This window comes from Eschscholzia californica, unplaced genomic scaffold, assembly GCF_041429995.1.
Source record: "Eschscholzia californica isolate CP2 unplaced genomic scaffold, dmEscCali1.0.p SCAF_5, whole genome shotgun sequence".
Classification (NCBI taxonomy): Eukaryota; Viridiplantae; Streptophyta; class Magnoliopsida; order Ranunculales; family Papaveraceae; genus Eschscholzia; species Eschscholzia californica.
The window spans coordinates 18,699,989-18,714,537 of record NW_028238472.1 but is presented as its reverse complement, the minus strand read 5'-3'; the positions used below and the strand labels follow the sequence as shown (position 1 = coordinate 18,714,537).

General features: G+C 36.3%; 2 protein-coding genes and 1 long non-coding RNA gene across 5 annotated transcripts; 2 read left to right on the top strand and 1 right to left on the bottom strand.

The window, feature by feature from the left end:
- The first annotated feature begins 1,361 nt into the window (after positions 1-1,361).
- Positions 1,362-4,067, top strand: LOC147537636 (uncharacterized). The gene is made up of 3 exons (XR_015225838.1): positions 1,362-1,551; positions 2,153-2,510; positions 3,313-4,067. It is a non-coding gene; the product is annotated as an uncharacterized LOC147537636 (long non-coding RNA).
- A 2,698-nt stretch (positions 4,068-6,765) lies between these two features.
- LOC147537635 (bifunctional riboflavin biosynthesis protein RIBA 1, chloroplastic-like) lies at positions 6,766-12,174 on the top strand. 3 transcript variants are annotated; one of them, XM_086640794.1, is made up of 7 exons: positions 6,766-7,211; positions 8,010-8,331; positions 8,420-8,641; positions 9,200-9,522; positions 9,799-9,928; positions 10,394-10,690; positions 11,574-12,174. In XM_086640794.1, the coding sequence occupies exons 1-7, from the start codon at positions 7,159-7,161 to the stop codon at positions 11,817-11,819; spliced, it is 1,593 nt and encodes a 530-aa protein (XP_086496920.1). In that variant the 5' UTR covers positions 6,766-7,158; the 3' UTR covers positions 11,820-12,174. The 3 variants fall into 3 exon arrangements, 2 of the variants coding, with proteins under 2 accessions (XP_086496920.1, XP_086496921.1); XR_015225315.1 differs by having other exon boundaries at positions 6,889-7,211; positions 10,394-10,908; positions 10,962-12,174; XM_086640795.1 differs by having other exon boundaries at positions 6,922-7,211; positions 8,019-8,331.
- A 500-nt stretch (positions 12,175-12,674) lies between these two features.
- Positions 12,675-14,078, bottom strand: LOC147537634 (blue copper protein-like). Its single transcript, XM_086640796.1, has 2 exons — positions 13,527-14,078; positions 12,675-13,274 (listed from the first exon to the last, which is right to left on the bottom strand). Exons 1-2 carry the CDS (start codon positions 13,690-13,692, stop codon positions 12,877-12,879), a joined length of 564 nt encoding a protein of 187 aa, XP_086496922.1. The 5' UTR covers positions 13,693-14,078; the 3' UTR covers positions 12,675-12,876.
- Between the last annotated feature and the right edge of the window lie 471 nt (positions 14,079-14,549).

The window sequence follows — 14,549 nt, the reverse complement described above, 5'->3', positions numbered from 1 at the left end:
AGTATATTCTTGAGTTAAAATATAAATAAAATACATACCTCATAAGATGATGCTAGATAATTAATGAGTACATAAGATTAAACCTTTAACGTCGGTTTGGTACGTGTGAAAATAGGATGGGGAAGTCGACTTTCCTAAGAAAACCCATTTTCCATTGTTTGATTGAGTCCCTAGAGTGAGAAAGTACTTTTCTATTGGAAAAAGCTGGAAAATACTCTTTTTTTTTACCATCAAATAGGTGAGAAAGTCACTTTCTTCCACACCCTTTTTGCGCTCTCTCTCTCCTCGGCTAAATAAATTTCGCTCCCACTTCGGTGCTGTTTGTTTTTTTATATGTCTGAATCTGAATTGGCTGAATCTGAAATTGGCTGAATCTGAATTTTACAAATTTAGTGTTTGTTTTTTAAATCTGAAATGTTAAATCTGAATTAAAATAATGACATTTATGCCCTCATTTGGTATTTTCAAAAACAAGAAACCCTAATTTCTTTTTCTCTCTCAATAAATAAAAGAATGCCATAAAAAAACCCTAATCCCTCCCTCACCTCTTTCTCTCTCTTTCTCAACAGCCACTCTCTATTGCCGGAGATGGGCAAAGCTCTGGCGAGGGTTCAATCACGGTGACCCCCACCAGATCCGAAAACCTCTTTCTTCTTTTCCCTGTCTCTCTCTCTCTCTCTTTATTCTTAATCTCCCTCTCTCTCCCTCCAAACCGGATCCCAGTGGAGCAGTTCAAAGGAACCAAAGCATACCATCAACGAGTTATCCGGTTAGTAATCCAATCATAATCACAACCCAAATCGATTCAATACATAGTAAAATGAGTGAGTGATGTTTCAATAATCGATTCCATAAAATCTCTCTAAATTCCTAATTCCGTTTCTCTCTCTACCTTCCCTTCCAACAAAAATAAATCTGGTGGTGATGTTGTGGTGGTTATTGTTGTGGTGGTGCTGGTCTATGGTGATTGTGTGGTGTTGTGGTGATGGTGTTAACTGTGGTGGCGCTAACTGTGGTGGAGCTAACTGTGGTGGCGCTAACTGTGGTGGCGGTGGTGGTGGTGGCGTTAACTGTGGTGGCGGCGGTGCTGGTGGCGTTAACTGTGGTGGCGGTGGTGGTAACCGTGGTGGTGGTGGGGTTGTGTTGCTGGATGGAAGAGGGAAGAAGATGGATTTAATTAGGTATTTTAAAGTTTAACAAGGGTATATATGTCTTTAGCATGTTTTCAGATCTTGGGCTCAATTTTCAGACTTGTTTTGTAGTCTGAAATGTGTGGGTCTTTATTCAGCCAATTCAGACCTCTAATAAATTCAGATACAATTTCAGATCTAACTAAATACAAAAACAAACATCTGAAATCTGAATTGGGTGAAAATTAAAAAAAACAAACAGCACCTTTGCGTCAAGTTTCATTTCTGCCGCCTAAATTACTATTTCCTTCTTGAAATCTCTAGACTACCAATCATAAATCTCTGTTAGATCTCCATTATTAATGGCTTTCTTACCTTCAACAGAAACAAAGAAGCCAAAAAAAAAGGAAGATAAAATCAAGTAAGCATTTTACCTACCTCTCTCTATTTCTAAACCTCTCTCCATTTATAAATCTCTATCTCAAAATCTCTAATTTCTCTTTATGTTGCCCTAAACTTGAACTAACTTTATATATTACTTTCGTGGGTGCTTCTTAGTAGTCATTTAACTTAATTTGAGATGGATTATGGTGAGTTTTTTGCCAGATTTACTTCATACTAAAAATTATGAGATTTTGTGTTTTTGGATGCTTATAGGTGATTGTTAAATTTACTCAATCAATATTTGGACAAATTTTGCAGAACAATATGTGCCTATTAGGTGTTTGTTAAAAGTAACAAATGAAACTTTAGACAAATATTCAGGATGAGTGGTAGCTTCATTTGGATAAACTATTGGATAAACTATTGCAAGAGCATTGAGCTAAAATTATTAGTAATGTAGATATGTAATTAATCTATTTTCTTTGTGGCAAAGAATTTCATATTAAAGAGTTGTCATATATATATTTTGATCTTTGAGCCAAGTATGGATAAAATATAAATTTGTGTTTCATTGATCTCATGTAATCTGCATTATACGAAAGTCATCGCAATAATCTTATTTTTTCCTTGTCTCATAGATGCGGACAATGAATATGGACCAGACGCATCATCAACCCTTGGTAGATGGCAGCGGAAAGGGGACACTTCATGTATGATGGACTAAATGGCAGGCTCATGATTGATGTTCTAATTGAGCAACTTGCCCGTGGAAACAAAGGAGACAATGGGTAGAAACCAGTTGCATATCACGCAGTGTGTGGTAATATAAAAGAGTCAGTCGGCATGAACAATACAGTAAGTAATATACCAAACCGACTTAAGACATGGCGAACACATTATTTATCAGTAAAAGAACTGGTCAATCTCGGATTTGGAATTTGTCCACTAACTCATACACTAAAAGCTGATGACTCCGTTTGGTCCGACTATCTCAAGGTACGTTTTAATATTATGTTATTTGGGCCCTAATTTAGTGTATTGGTGAAAAAGAAATAGATTTTTGTAAGTTCTTTTCCTCTTCTCTGTTTTCTTTAAAGGACATCAGGGCCGGCCCAAGTATATCGGAGGCCCCAAGCAAAATTAAAAAATGGGGCCTCATGTAATGGATATTAGAAAAAAATTAAATAAAATTTAAACAATGCAAAGGGTAAGATTCAAACCCTTGACCTTTTATCCAAGATCTAAACTCTTTATCACTAAGCTACGTCTTAAATTATGTTTGAAATTGGTTTAAAGTATAATTAGTTTTTCGAAAGTTACATACGAAATAGGAAACACGAGGCCCTTGATTATTTGGGGCCCAAAGCGACCGCTTTGGTGGCTTTCGTCACGGGCCGCCCCTGAGTGACATGTTTTAATGACAATTATGATGATGAAAAGAAAAGTTGGACCAAGTTAGGAATTAAGAATTATGATTACAACGTTTCTTTGTTGATACAAGTAGCATAGTTGTAGCAAGAAAATTATACTGTTTTGGGTTGTTTCCTTCCTTTTCATGTGGATGCAAAGACAATGGACACGGGTTGTTTAACAATTACAAAGTCACTGCTATTGTGGCCAGTGTTTGTTAGTTGTATCTTTTTTAATTTTCTGTTTTAGCAAAGAACACACAGGTTGTATTTATTGGTTGTCAATTTCCTTTTTAGGTTGTTGGACTTATGTTAGTTGACTATATCTTTTTTCCTCATAACCAATATTTGATGATTGTGTTTGTTGATGATTTTCTCTTGAATCACAGGTTCATCCTCAAGCTCTAACTACCGAAATATGAACTTGACAAACTGGGGTGAGATTGCTTCTTAGTTGGTTCCGATCAAGCAACTGAAACATTTTCAAGACACCCGGACAAGCTGAAGTCGACATATCAGATGTGCCTGATACGCCTATCTCTGGTCCAAGTATTGAAGAAGTGGGGATTGATGATGTTAGGAATGACTCACCTACTCACTCAGATTCTCCTACTTCCCCAGTTCAAGTCGGGGAGAAAAGAAAAAGAAACAAACGGGACAATGTTGAAAAAGAATCATCGATGATAGAATTGACAACTTCTATCGAGACCATTGGCAACCACATAGCTGAAAGGTATAAGAAGCCTGATCCCGAGGTGTTATTGAAGTCTCTACGAAAGCTTTCACATATCAATGCTACCTTACGTGTGAAGCTAGTTGAGGCTCTTGGACAAAATGATACAATGACAAAGATATTTTTCATGATGGATGAGGTTGAACAACTTGAATGGTGCAAGATACGGTTTGGGTCATAGATACTTTCTGAATATCGAGGAATACTTTTTGTGCATAGGATCATATTATATGATCGAATACCTGTTGTGGAAATATCAAGTATTAGGGGGTTTTGTAGCATTTTGTGCAAAAGACTGTCATATGATAGGCGTGCTTTATGTATAGCACTAGCCTGAAAAACTACTTGAAATTGAATATTAGTATTTGATGTATTAAATGTTTGTTTTGTGTTATATATAAATTTAAATGATGATATATTATGTACAAAAGAACGACACTTAAATTCATGGATGCAATTAGTTAAACCACTTCCGATTTGTCTCACACGTTCAAATTAACAAATGGTTTAACATTTTATTCATAAAAGTTATTTCATAGTTTCAGATTTGTTACTCATAAAACACTCAAACTTGGATTTCTCGGGGAAATATTGAAGTCGTATCAAACGCTTAACTTTGATTTTTTTGTAAGAAATACATTTTTTTTCAAGTGGGAAAGAAAATGACTTTCTTACCCCACATGTTTTCACAGGTATCAAATAGACCCTTATATGAAATTACTCACTTTTAGGGTTTAGAACTTCACCTTCAACTTCAACTTTCAACTACGGGACAAAAAGAACACTCTTCCAAATTGTTACTTTTGGAAGATTTTAAACCCTAATATAAAAGAAAGTCGCGACTTTGGGGAATAAAAAAAATCTCTGGAGAATAAAGATTTTCTACAGTCAACTGAGATTAACTTTTTTGTTCCTATTTGTTGTTACAGGGCTTTCAATTTTGGGAGTTAAAAAATTAAACTTTTAGAAGATCCCATAAAATAATTTAGAAGGAACTTTCATAAACTTAAACATAACTTTTCTAGGAATCTAAACCCTAAATTCCTTCCAAGTGTTTCTCATTTTCTTCATCTTCTTCTCTAAATCTTTGTTTTCTTCTAATCACTAAACCCTAAAACACATGGAGAACAAACCTAATGATAATGATTCGAATCACAAGAAAAATGGTCCAAATCACACAAATTTCTAGGGTTTAGAAGTGATGAAAAACATGTTTCAGGACTCAAATTAACTGATTTCTGGGGTTTAGAATGTGTTTACCTCTCTTGGGAAGGTAATGGATGAAAAAACTTGCTTTGGACGTCCCATGGAAGATGTATTAAGAGCTTCAAAAGATTTTGTTTGATGATTTCTAGGGTTTAAAATATTTTTTTTCCTCTTTATCTTTCTAACTTTCTTTTTGACTTTAGAGAAGTAAGGGTAGTAGGAGTTGGAGATTTTGGGAACATAAGTAAGAGAATTGATGGAGAAAAAAGAACAAAAAGTATGGCTAGTTATGGAGGATATGAGATGGATGCATTTTTTTCCAGAGAAGAAAAAAGAGGAGAGGGAAGAAGAAAGAGGGGGAAGGGAGTTAAAATAAAAAATAATTTTTTTTTTTACTTAAAGTTAATTTTGTAAATCGTAAATTTTTTCTGCATTCCCCTTAAGAAAATATGTCTTGGAATTTTTACAAAGAAACATGGATTCCCTAGAAAATTTATTCCTCAGAGATTTTTCTTTATTCCCAAAAGCCGCGACCATATAAATTACCCTCTTTTCTGCATTCCCCATAAAAAAATATATCTTGTGTACTCCCGAATATAATTATGTTCTTTTGTCTTGTGGACATACTCGATTAGGACCTGCCTCTACTTCAGACATCCGAACGATCGACTTGATCTTCCGCATTTCATGTCAGCTAAGACCTTCTTCAGCTGTTAAGACGAAGAACTGATTGTCCTTTAGACTAGATAGATAATTGGAGCTTTTTTTCCATTTCTTTCTTTGGCTTAATGTGGAAGAGAAAGAAATTTACTTGAGAAAATTCCACACTCAATTCTGTTTTAACGAGGTCCTTATATAGAGACTACTGGAGACAAAATCCTGATGAAATGGACTTAAAATTCTATTATGAGTAGAGTTTCCAGATGGGAAGTTCTCCCATCTAGGACTTTATATCCAGGACGACCAGGCCAGTACATGGGCCGCCAATGCTCTGGCCCATGCCTTTATAAGGCTGGTCAACTTTTTGATACTTTTGCCTATCTTTTGCTATCTTTGTCCGGGCTTCTTCCGGACCTTTTGGGTACTTTTAGGCGCATCTAGTTAGAGCCCTTTCGTCTCATTCACTCTACTCGTATCTTTCCGATCGAGTCACCACTCTTTGGTGTAACCCGCTGTGGGATATGATCGAAGTTAGTTGTGATTCATCCGAGTAATTCATCGATCTAGTTGATTTCTAGCTGAACATTACAATCTCTAAATTGACTGGATTTGATGATCTTCTTCATCATTTGTCGTATTTGGCAAATGGATTGCATTGTCATCGTGGTGGAAGGACGTCTCTTTCAAAAAGAATGTAGGAGAAAGGTTTAGGTGAAGGATTAGTAATGAAGGGGATGAGTATTGGCTAAAGTCATAAATACGTTTTTTTTATTAATCAACTATTTATTTGTTGTTTTTAGTTATGAATATACTGACTTATTATATTAGAAGAAGGATGAAACTGTCATTTTTGCAGTTACGAAATTAAGAGCAGAAAAATAAGTTCCAAGTTAGAACTTAGTTTTTTCACTTGTTTTACCATGCACCACTTAAAAGTGATTTCACTTACTAAATGAAAATCGAATAAACTAAAATTGATGGTTTATACGTATAACTAAAATCACTTAATAAATGTAAAAATCAAACACCGTTCCAACCTCTCAATCCCATATCTATTTTTTTTGAGAAATCGACTACGATCTACGTTAGTCGCTACAAGGCATAGATACATCATGAAGATGTGATGAGCACGATAGCTGCTGCCTAATTTAAACCATAATGAAAGAGGTCTAAAGCCCGACGACATGAAAAAAGCTTAAAGCCCGACAAATTTAATATATTGTTTAGTATATATATATTGCTTAAATTACATGAGATAAATTCGGATGACAAACTGCTTCCGTCGAGACGTTCAACCACTGCACCAAAGGATGGTGAACCCAATCTCCTCTTTTATATTGCAAGCTCTTCGCCAAAAATAAAAAAAATACAAAGGACAACGTCCCATGAAATTTTGGTGATACGTTTCCCTTATATCTACTCCATCATCTTTTTCTCTTCACCGCTTTTCGTTGGCTGCCTTTCTAGAACAGTCGAACCCATATCTGGGTTCTTCTTCTCTCTCTCTCTGATAAAGTTTTGAAACTTAGCGTTTTGCTTAGGCTGAAGTTAAAGAAAGGAAGAAAGAGTAAAAGAAGATTATAATCAGATTGAATTGTTCAATTGAGCTTTGTTCTGAAAGGAGGAGAAGGAGAAAATGACTTCTTCAATCAATTTATCTTGCCCAACATTAGCGCTCTATCGTTCACAGTAAGCTCTTCTTAATTTACCCTTTCTTCCCCATTTTCACAAATTGTGTTTTGGCATCTTCCAATCTCAATTTCAGTATATATGATTATGTATTTATAGGAAATAGTGTAGTGGGTTCTCTGTTTTTGCCCTAGTTTTGGTTGGGTCTGGTCTTAGTAATCAAAAATTGGGTTCTATATGTTTCTCTTTAATTATGGTAATGAGTTGATTTCTAGCTCTGGTAGAACAGGTGAATGAGATAATTTGATGATTTTCTTTTTTTGGGTTCAATTATTTTTCCTTTTTATTGAGATATAAGTAATTTTTAGTAGAAGGGGAGATTAGGATTAACACAATAACACCACTGAAATTACTAAGCACAAATGAACCCCTTACTCGAATCTTCGAATTAAGTGTGCACTCAAGGAGGGTTAAACCTTAGAATTATCCGGACAAAGTCTTGGGTTGGGAATCGATCAAAAAAGAATGAATTTCGATTATATGTTGTGTCGTTATCTGTACCATTGAGAACATAACAACCTCAGAATTGTTGAAATTGACGGGTGTCAACATCTTTTTGATAAAGAAGTTACCTGTTAAAGGACCTAATTATTTTTTTTTCTAATTTTGCTTATATCGTCCAGAAAAGATGACCCGTATAATCTGACTAAGTTATCATTCCGTTACGTTATAACGTGGCATTCAGTAAAACGTGCATTTATGACTCGCTGGTGGAATGACAATGTGTTTTTGGTTCTGAAATTTGAAACCTTTGGACTTATAATGTCTTCCAACTACTTACCAGCTTTTTTTCTCTAGAGAGTACAGATTCCTCAGTTTTTCCAACGGGTTGCACTTTCAGAATCCATTGGACTTATCTTCTATTAGCCTGTGTAAGAAATCATACGGAAGTCGGAAGGGTGATGTTCGAGTTAGAGCTGCTTTAGTCTCTGGGGAAGGCGACTTTCTATCAAGTGGGGTAGAGATACAACCTGATGCTATAGCATTTGGAACACTTGCAGCGGAGATTACTCCTACCACTGATGATTTTTTCGTTGATAAGGATGAACGAGATCTTGATTCTCCAACATCAGGATTCGCATCCATTCCGGAGGCCATTGAAGACATCCGACAGGGAAAAGTTAGTTATCCTGTTAACTATTTTTTGTTTTGCAGGATATGTCGTTGTTTCTTCATCATTCATTGATAACTTTTGGTTGATCTTGTAGATGGTCATCGTCGTGGATGATGAAGACAGGGAAAATGAGGGAGATTTGATAATGGCTGCGTCATTGGTAAAACCTGAAGATGCGGCTTTTATAGTAAAGCACGGAACTGGCATTGTGTGTGTGAGCATGAAAGGAGAAGATTTGGAAAAGTTACAACTTCCTTTAATGGTAATAGACAAGAAGAATGAAGAAAAACTTTCTACAGCATTCACAGTCTCAGTGGTATGCTACTTTCTCAATCCTGAAATATTCAAGTTTTGATTCAGTTTGTTTTTGGTTAAAAAGCAAATACCATGGACATGATATGGCATGCGAATATTAGTATCCAACACCAGTACAAAGTATAAAGTGTCTGACCTTGCAGGATGCAGATAGGTCTTTTCTTGTATTAATTATTCTTACTACTTATGATCTCCACTTATGATCATCCATTTAGATAATAAATAATAAATAATTTGCAATGACCTAGAGCAGGATTTTACAAGCCTAACGAGATTTTGTGTTAGTAGACGCAAAATGTCCGTCAAATCCTAACAATATACCCACTCAAGTGATTCAGAGTATTAAAAAAGAGCGCCAAAGTACCCAAATTCCGGATTAGAGTTTCTGCATCATACACTGCAAATGTAATCCATGTTAAATAGGCATTCACTGACTGCTACTTACCCTCACAAGGTTTTTTTTGTGCATGGAATATGCTTTTGTTTATATCAACCCAGTAACCTCTAATCATGATAACAAATTTTTTATCTTTGAGTTCACTACAATATGATTCTACAGGATGCTAAACACGGGACGACCACAGGAGTGTCAGCTCAAGATAGGGCAACAACCATAAGGGCTCTTGCATCCAAAGATTCAAAGCCTGAGGATTTCAACCGCCCAGGTCATATCTTCCCTTTGAAGTATAGAGAAGGGGGTGTTTTGAAAAGAGCCGGGCATACGGAGGCTTCTGTCGATCTTGCCGTGCTAGCGGGATTAGACCCTGTTGCTGTTCTATGCGAGATTGTAGATGATGATGGTTCCATGGCTCGTTTACCTAAGCTTCGTCAATTTGCAGAAAGAGAGAATTTGAAGATTGTATCAATTGCTGATTTGATTAGGTATCGTCTTTCTTGACTCGTGGCTCAGGCAAAATAAAGGATGGTATTTTTTATACATTCTTTGTTACAGATGCAGCTTTCCTGCCAGTTCAGTGATATATGGATATATATGCAGAGCCATTTATATACTTTTTTCTTGATTGGCAGTCAGATATCAAAAAATTGTATCTGTGGCCATCTTGTCTTAATCTTGTTAAATATATTATTTCAAATTGATGAATTGCCTTCTCATCAAAAAAAAAATTGATGAATTGCCTGACACAAATTAATTGGCAGATTTAGGAGAAAACGAGATCACTTGGTGGAACGGTCTTCTGCTGCTCGTATTCCCACTACGTGGGGGCCATTCCAAGCCTACTGCTATAAATCAGTGTTGGATGAGAGTGAGCATATTGCCATGGTTAAAGTAAGCTAATCTATTGAATTGAAGTACTCAAACATTTCATTTTACCAGTCTCGCTAAGTTTTGTTTTTATGCATAATATCATTGTAAATTAAAATTGGGCATACAAAATGCTTCTCACATCCTTCTTGTGAACCAAGGATTTCTTTTGGATACTGATTACGTTATGACATCTTTCAACTGTCCTAGAGAATGGAATGAAATGCAGAATTCGGCCCAGGTCTCATCTAGTCATTCTCAATCACTATATCCATCAGATCATGGGTAGTCCGCTAGTTTACCCAAAAAATAAGTATTTGCATCCTTGATGAATCGGTTTAATGACATCCACTTCGGTTTGTTCTTTTGATCTGTCTAAAACATTGGTGGAATAGTAGGATTTTTGGTATTGAGAGAAAATTAAGAGCTTTACTACAAATAAAAATGTTGTCTGGTGTATTTGTTTATCATAAGTTGTTATGTGAACAGGGTGATATTGGAGATGGGCTAGATGTTCTTGTGAGAGTCCATTCTGAGTGCCTCACAGGAGACATATTCGGGTCAGCCCGATGTGACTGTGGAGACCAGCTGGGCCTTGCAATGCAGCAGATTGAGGCAGCTGGTCGGGGTGTGTTAGTATACCTCCGTGGACACGAAGGAAGGGGAATCGGTCTAGGTCACAAACTCCGTGCTTACAACCTGCAGGATGACGGGCGTGACACTGTGGAAGCAAACGAGGAGCTAGGATTACCTGTTGATTCAAGGGAGTATGGAATTGGTGCACAGGTAAACCTTCTTTTGAAGCATTTTAAATTTGAAGGTTTCAGGTACCTCTTCTCTTGGTCCTAGTCCAGTGTAGCACATTTGAGATGCATTTTGATGTTTATCTCTAATGTTCATAAAATTTGGTGCTAGGAACTCTTCAACTCAGATAATAGGATATGGTTTAATCTTATCAGGAGTTATCATTTTGTATTTTATCTAACATAAAGTTGCAGATACCAGTACAGTGAGTGCAAAAATGTCGAAACAGGGATAGAAGTATCTGAGTATCCAGTACATTTGATAAGAATGCTTGAGTATCTAACACCAATATCCAAGTGTCCAACACGAATATTCACCCGGCAAAACACAATGAAATAGTCAAACAGAGTATCAGGTATCCTAGGTGGTGTTTTTTTAGTGTCTGAATTTGACTCCCCAGAATCGAACTTGTCTGGATCTACTTATGAATCTGACTTGTTTTAGTTAGGGGCACAGAAATCATGTCATGTTATTTTAGACAATGGGCTCTTCAGATTTATTATAAGTCTGACTCAATTATACTCAAAATCTGCCTGAGTTAGCCATTCAGACGAGTTAGATATACGGTCAAATAAAGAACAAAAATTCTGAAACAAAATAACCCCCACCTTACTCTATCGTTAATGATTTTTCATTTTGTGTATATACATGATGTGTTTGAGTATTGTTCATTTTCTTTGTTTATTCCAATAATTTGTACATCTCTTCAGTCTTTAGCTTTGGGGCGAACTATTATACCATGTAACGATGATCTATGCCTCCGAGTTGTATTCCATCTAAATTAGTCTCTTATAGAATTCTATTATAGGTTTATCTTTTCTCTTTTAACTGATTAAACTTAAAATTCCATGTAATTGTTATGTAGATATTACGAGATCTTGGTGTCCGGACAATGAAACTGATGACGAACAACCCGGCAAAGTACATTGGACTAAAGGGTTATGGTTTGGCAGTTTCAGGTAGGGTTCCATTGTTAACTCCAATTACAAAAGAAAACAAGAGATATTTAGACACGAAACGGGCAAAAATGGGTCATATCTATGGTTCTGAATCTAACGGCAGTCTTATCAGTAGAAATAGTCAATCCGATGAGAAACCATCTGTCTCATGAGGTTCGCTAAGAAGGGTAAGCTTCAAAAAAAGGACCCAAGGAAACACGAGGCGACGAAGAAGGATCTTTCTCGGAATGCAGATTAGTAGAGCTGGTTTAATATATTTTGGCTTTGTGTGTGAATTCAATTTTCAAGGCATGATTTTGAATAGCTTGAACATTTCTTGCTGTAGTGTGAAATAGAGTTTCTTAGTGTGATGGGCCGGCTTTGTTTAATATATTTTGGTTTATATTATCTGAACTAGTTTTAGGAAGTTAAGGATCTTGAATCCAACCTGATCTGATGTTTGGTTTATTAGTAATGTAATAACAGCCATTCGTTAATAATGAAGTAAACCCACTCCATTTCTTTTTACTCCTGCATATTAAACCTAAGCCTGGGTGGAACTTTGAAAGTTAAGGTATTATCTATGGAAAATGATCCTCATCCCGGCACGAAACCGGGTAGGGTGACGTGTCGGTACTTTCTCTCTCTAGATCACAGCCCGACACGTCACCCCGTCGGGTTTCGGCCGGGTTTCGTGCCGTGATGTGTATCATGGTTGATTATCTATTACTATTAAGTAATTCCCCCGCCGACAACCCTTGGTTGGAGTGGCAAGAGGTATAGTCTTCCACCTTAGAGGTCAAGGGTTCGAGACATGCTGATCAATTCAAAATCCCAATCGAGAAAGGAACGAATAATGCTTTAAGGAAAGTATGTTCATACACGGAAGTGTATGTTCATACACGTTTCAAGTCTCTACTCTCCAAGTCTCTACTCTCCATCACCGATATTGGTAATAAGGAAGAATCAAATTTTTTGAGATGTTTTATGGTTGGACTATCTTTTTCATCACAGATATTGGTAATAAGGAACAATCAAATTTTTTTTCCCCATAGTATTAATTAAGAACTTCTCAACAAAAAAAAAAAAAAGTAAGAACTAAAAATAAGGACATAAGATTGTTACAAAGTATATTATGATCATCCTTAATACAAAAGCAAGAGAGAGAAATAGAGAATTTAACAAGCACTGCCTCCACCCAGACCAAAATACTCTTCTTCTATGAATCTTTTAATAAGAGGACAACACAAATATTCCCAATAAAGTGATCATTAGTAGCATTTTTATTGATGGAGAGAATTTGGTAGATGAAGAGAAGTAGATAGTATTTGGAGTAGAGGGTGTACTTGTGGAAGGAGTGGTTGGTGTAGAAGCTCCACCACCAGGAGCACTACCGCCGCTTGCACCACCTCCTCCGGTGGCGGTGCCGCCTCCAACAGTGATTGCGAGCTTCATTCCACTAGAACAATGACCAGAAACAGCACAAATAAAATAATGTGGGCCTGGTGTTTTGAGAGTAATTGAAGTTGCACCACTACTATCTGAAGTTAATGAATTTCCCACTGTGCAACTTGAGTAATCACTTCCACTCACTTCATCTACTGTATGTCCTCCTCCATAGCTAAACACTAAATAAAGGAAAAAAGAGGTAAAATTACTATGCGATAGTATAAATTACTTGAAAGGGAGATGCTAGAGTTACAAAGGATTCAAAAGAAAGTTCTCAGCTGATATGACGGTTGTGATATTCATCTCTCAACGGCTTAGATTTGGTCAAAAGTTTCAAACCACAACAGCTGGGAACTTTTTTATGTCAAAATCTTTTTTAACTTTATCATTTCCCTACTTGAAATATGAGTCATGAGATTTGAGAAACAAACCTAGAGTGTCACCCACTGCAAATGTCTTCCCCTTTGCCCAAGTACTATAGTCCATACCTATTATCCATCCTTTTGAATCCCCCACAGTATAATCTACTGCCAAGGTTGGCATAACACTACTACATATTAGTAGTATTATGGCACATACAACTCCAACAATAGCCATGTTTTGAGAGAGAGAGAGAGAGGGTAGCTAGCTAGTAAGAGAAGAGGTTGATATGATAAAATGGAATGAGGATGAGACCTTTTTATAATGGAAGGGGATGGTTGGAGAATAAACTTAGTGGTACTAAATTGGGTTACATGATAAATAAAGTTATAATCCAATATATTTGGATGCCTTGAGTCAGACTTTATTCCTTACACCTATATGATGAGCCTTTCTTTAGTTAATGTTCCAATGATATATCAGACTCTCATCAATCTCTCCCAAGAGTCCCAACAAAAGCTTTTTGTCGTCGTACTTTTTTCGGTTGTGCGTACAAAAGAAGCTTTTGAGAATGATGACCTTCCGTTACTTCTCCCAAGAAAAAAAGAGAAGCTCGCTTCTACAAATAAATTAGATTATAGGTACAATAATAAATTTTTAGGCAGAAGTAATTTAAACTTAAGATGGTCCGAGAAAACTAGGAAATAGAGTACAATCCTTAAACGGAATTAGTTCAAATGGAACTCGAGGTACCCGAGCAATTTAGGGTTCTCCTTGGAGAATTGGGTAAAGCTAGTCCGTATGCTTGACATGGTAGTTGTTGATGTAAGTGTTATGAATCTTTGTTAAGTTTAGAAGGATTGTGAAACTTAGAGCAAAAGAAATTAGGTAAATACTTCCAAAATCTCTCCCTACTAGTTAGTTTGTAACACATCAAGTGAAGGAGAGTTGTCATGTTTAGTGTCTTTTGTCAAAAAGGTCATAAGATCAAGTCCTGTCATATCCTAAAATCTAATTGCTTTTATAAGAAGCTAACTATGTTAAAAGTTGTATAGTACAGTATTGGATCTCTCGTTTAATTTATAAGATCATAA

Coding starts and splice junctions, on each gene's coding strand:
- LOC147537635 (XM_086640794.1), top strand. CDS start 7,159: ATGACTTCTTCAATCAATTTATCTTGCCCAACATTAGCGCTCTATCGT. Junction 8,642..9,199: donor CAGCATTCACAGTCTCAGTG/GTATGCTACTTT, acceptor ATGATTCTACAG/GATGCTAAACACGGGACGAC. Junction 9,929..10,393: donor AGCATATTGCCATGGTTAAA/GTAAGCTAATCT, acceptor TTATGTGAACAG/GGTGATATTGGAGATGGGCT.
- LOC147537634 (XM_086640796.1), bottom strand. CDS start 13,692: ATGGCTATTGTTGGAGTTGTATGTGCCATAATACTACTAATATGTAGT. Junction 13,275..13,526: donor TGCAGTGGGTGACACTCTAG/GTTTGTTTCTCA, acceptor TCCTTTATTTAG/TGTTTAGCTATGGAGGAGGA.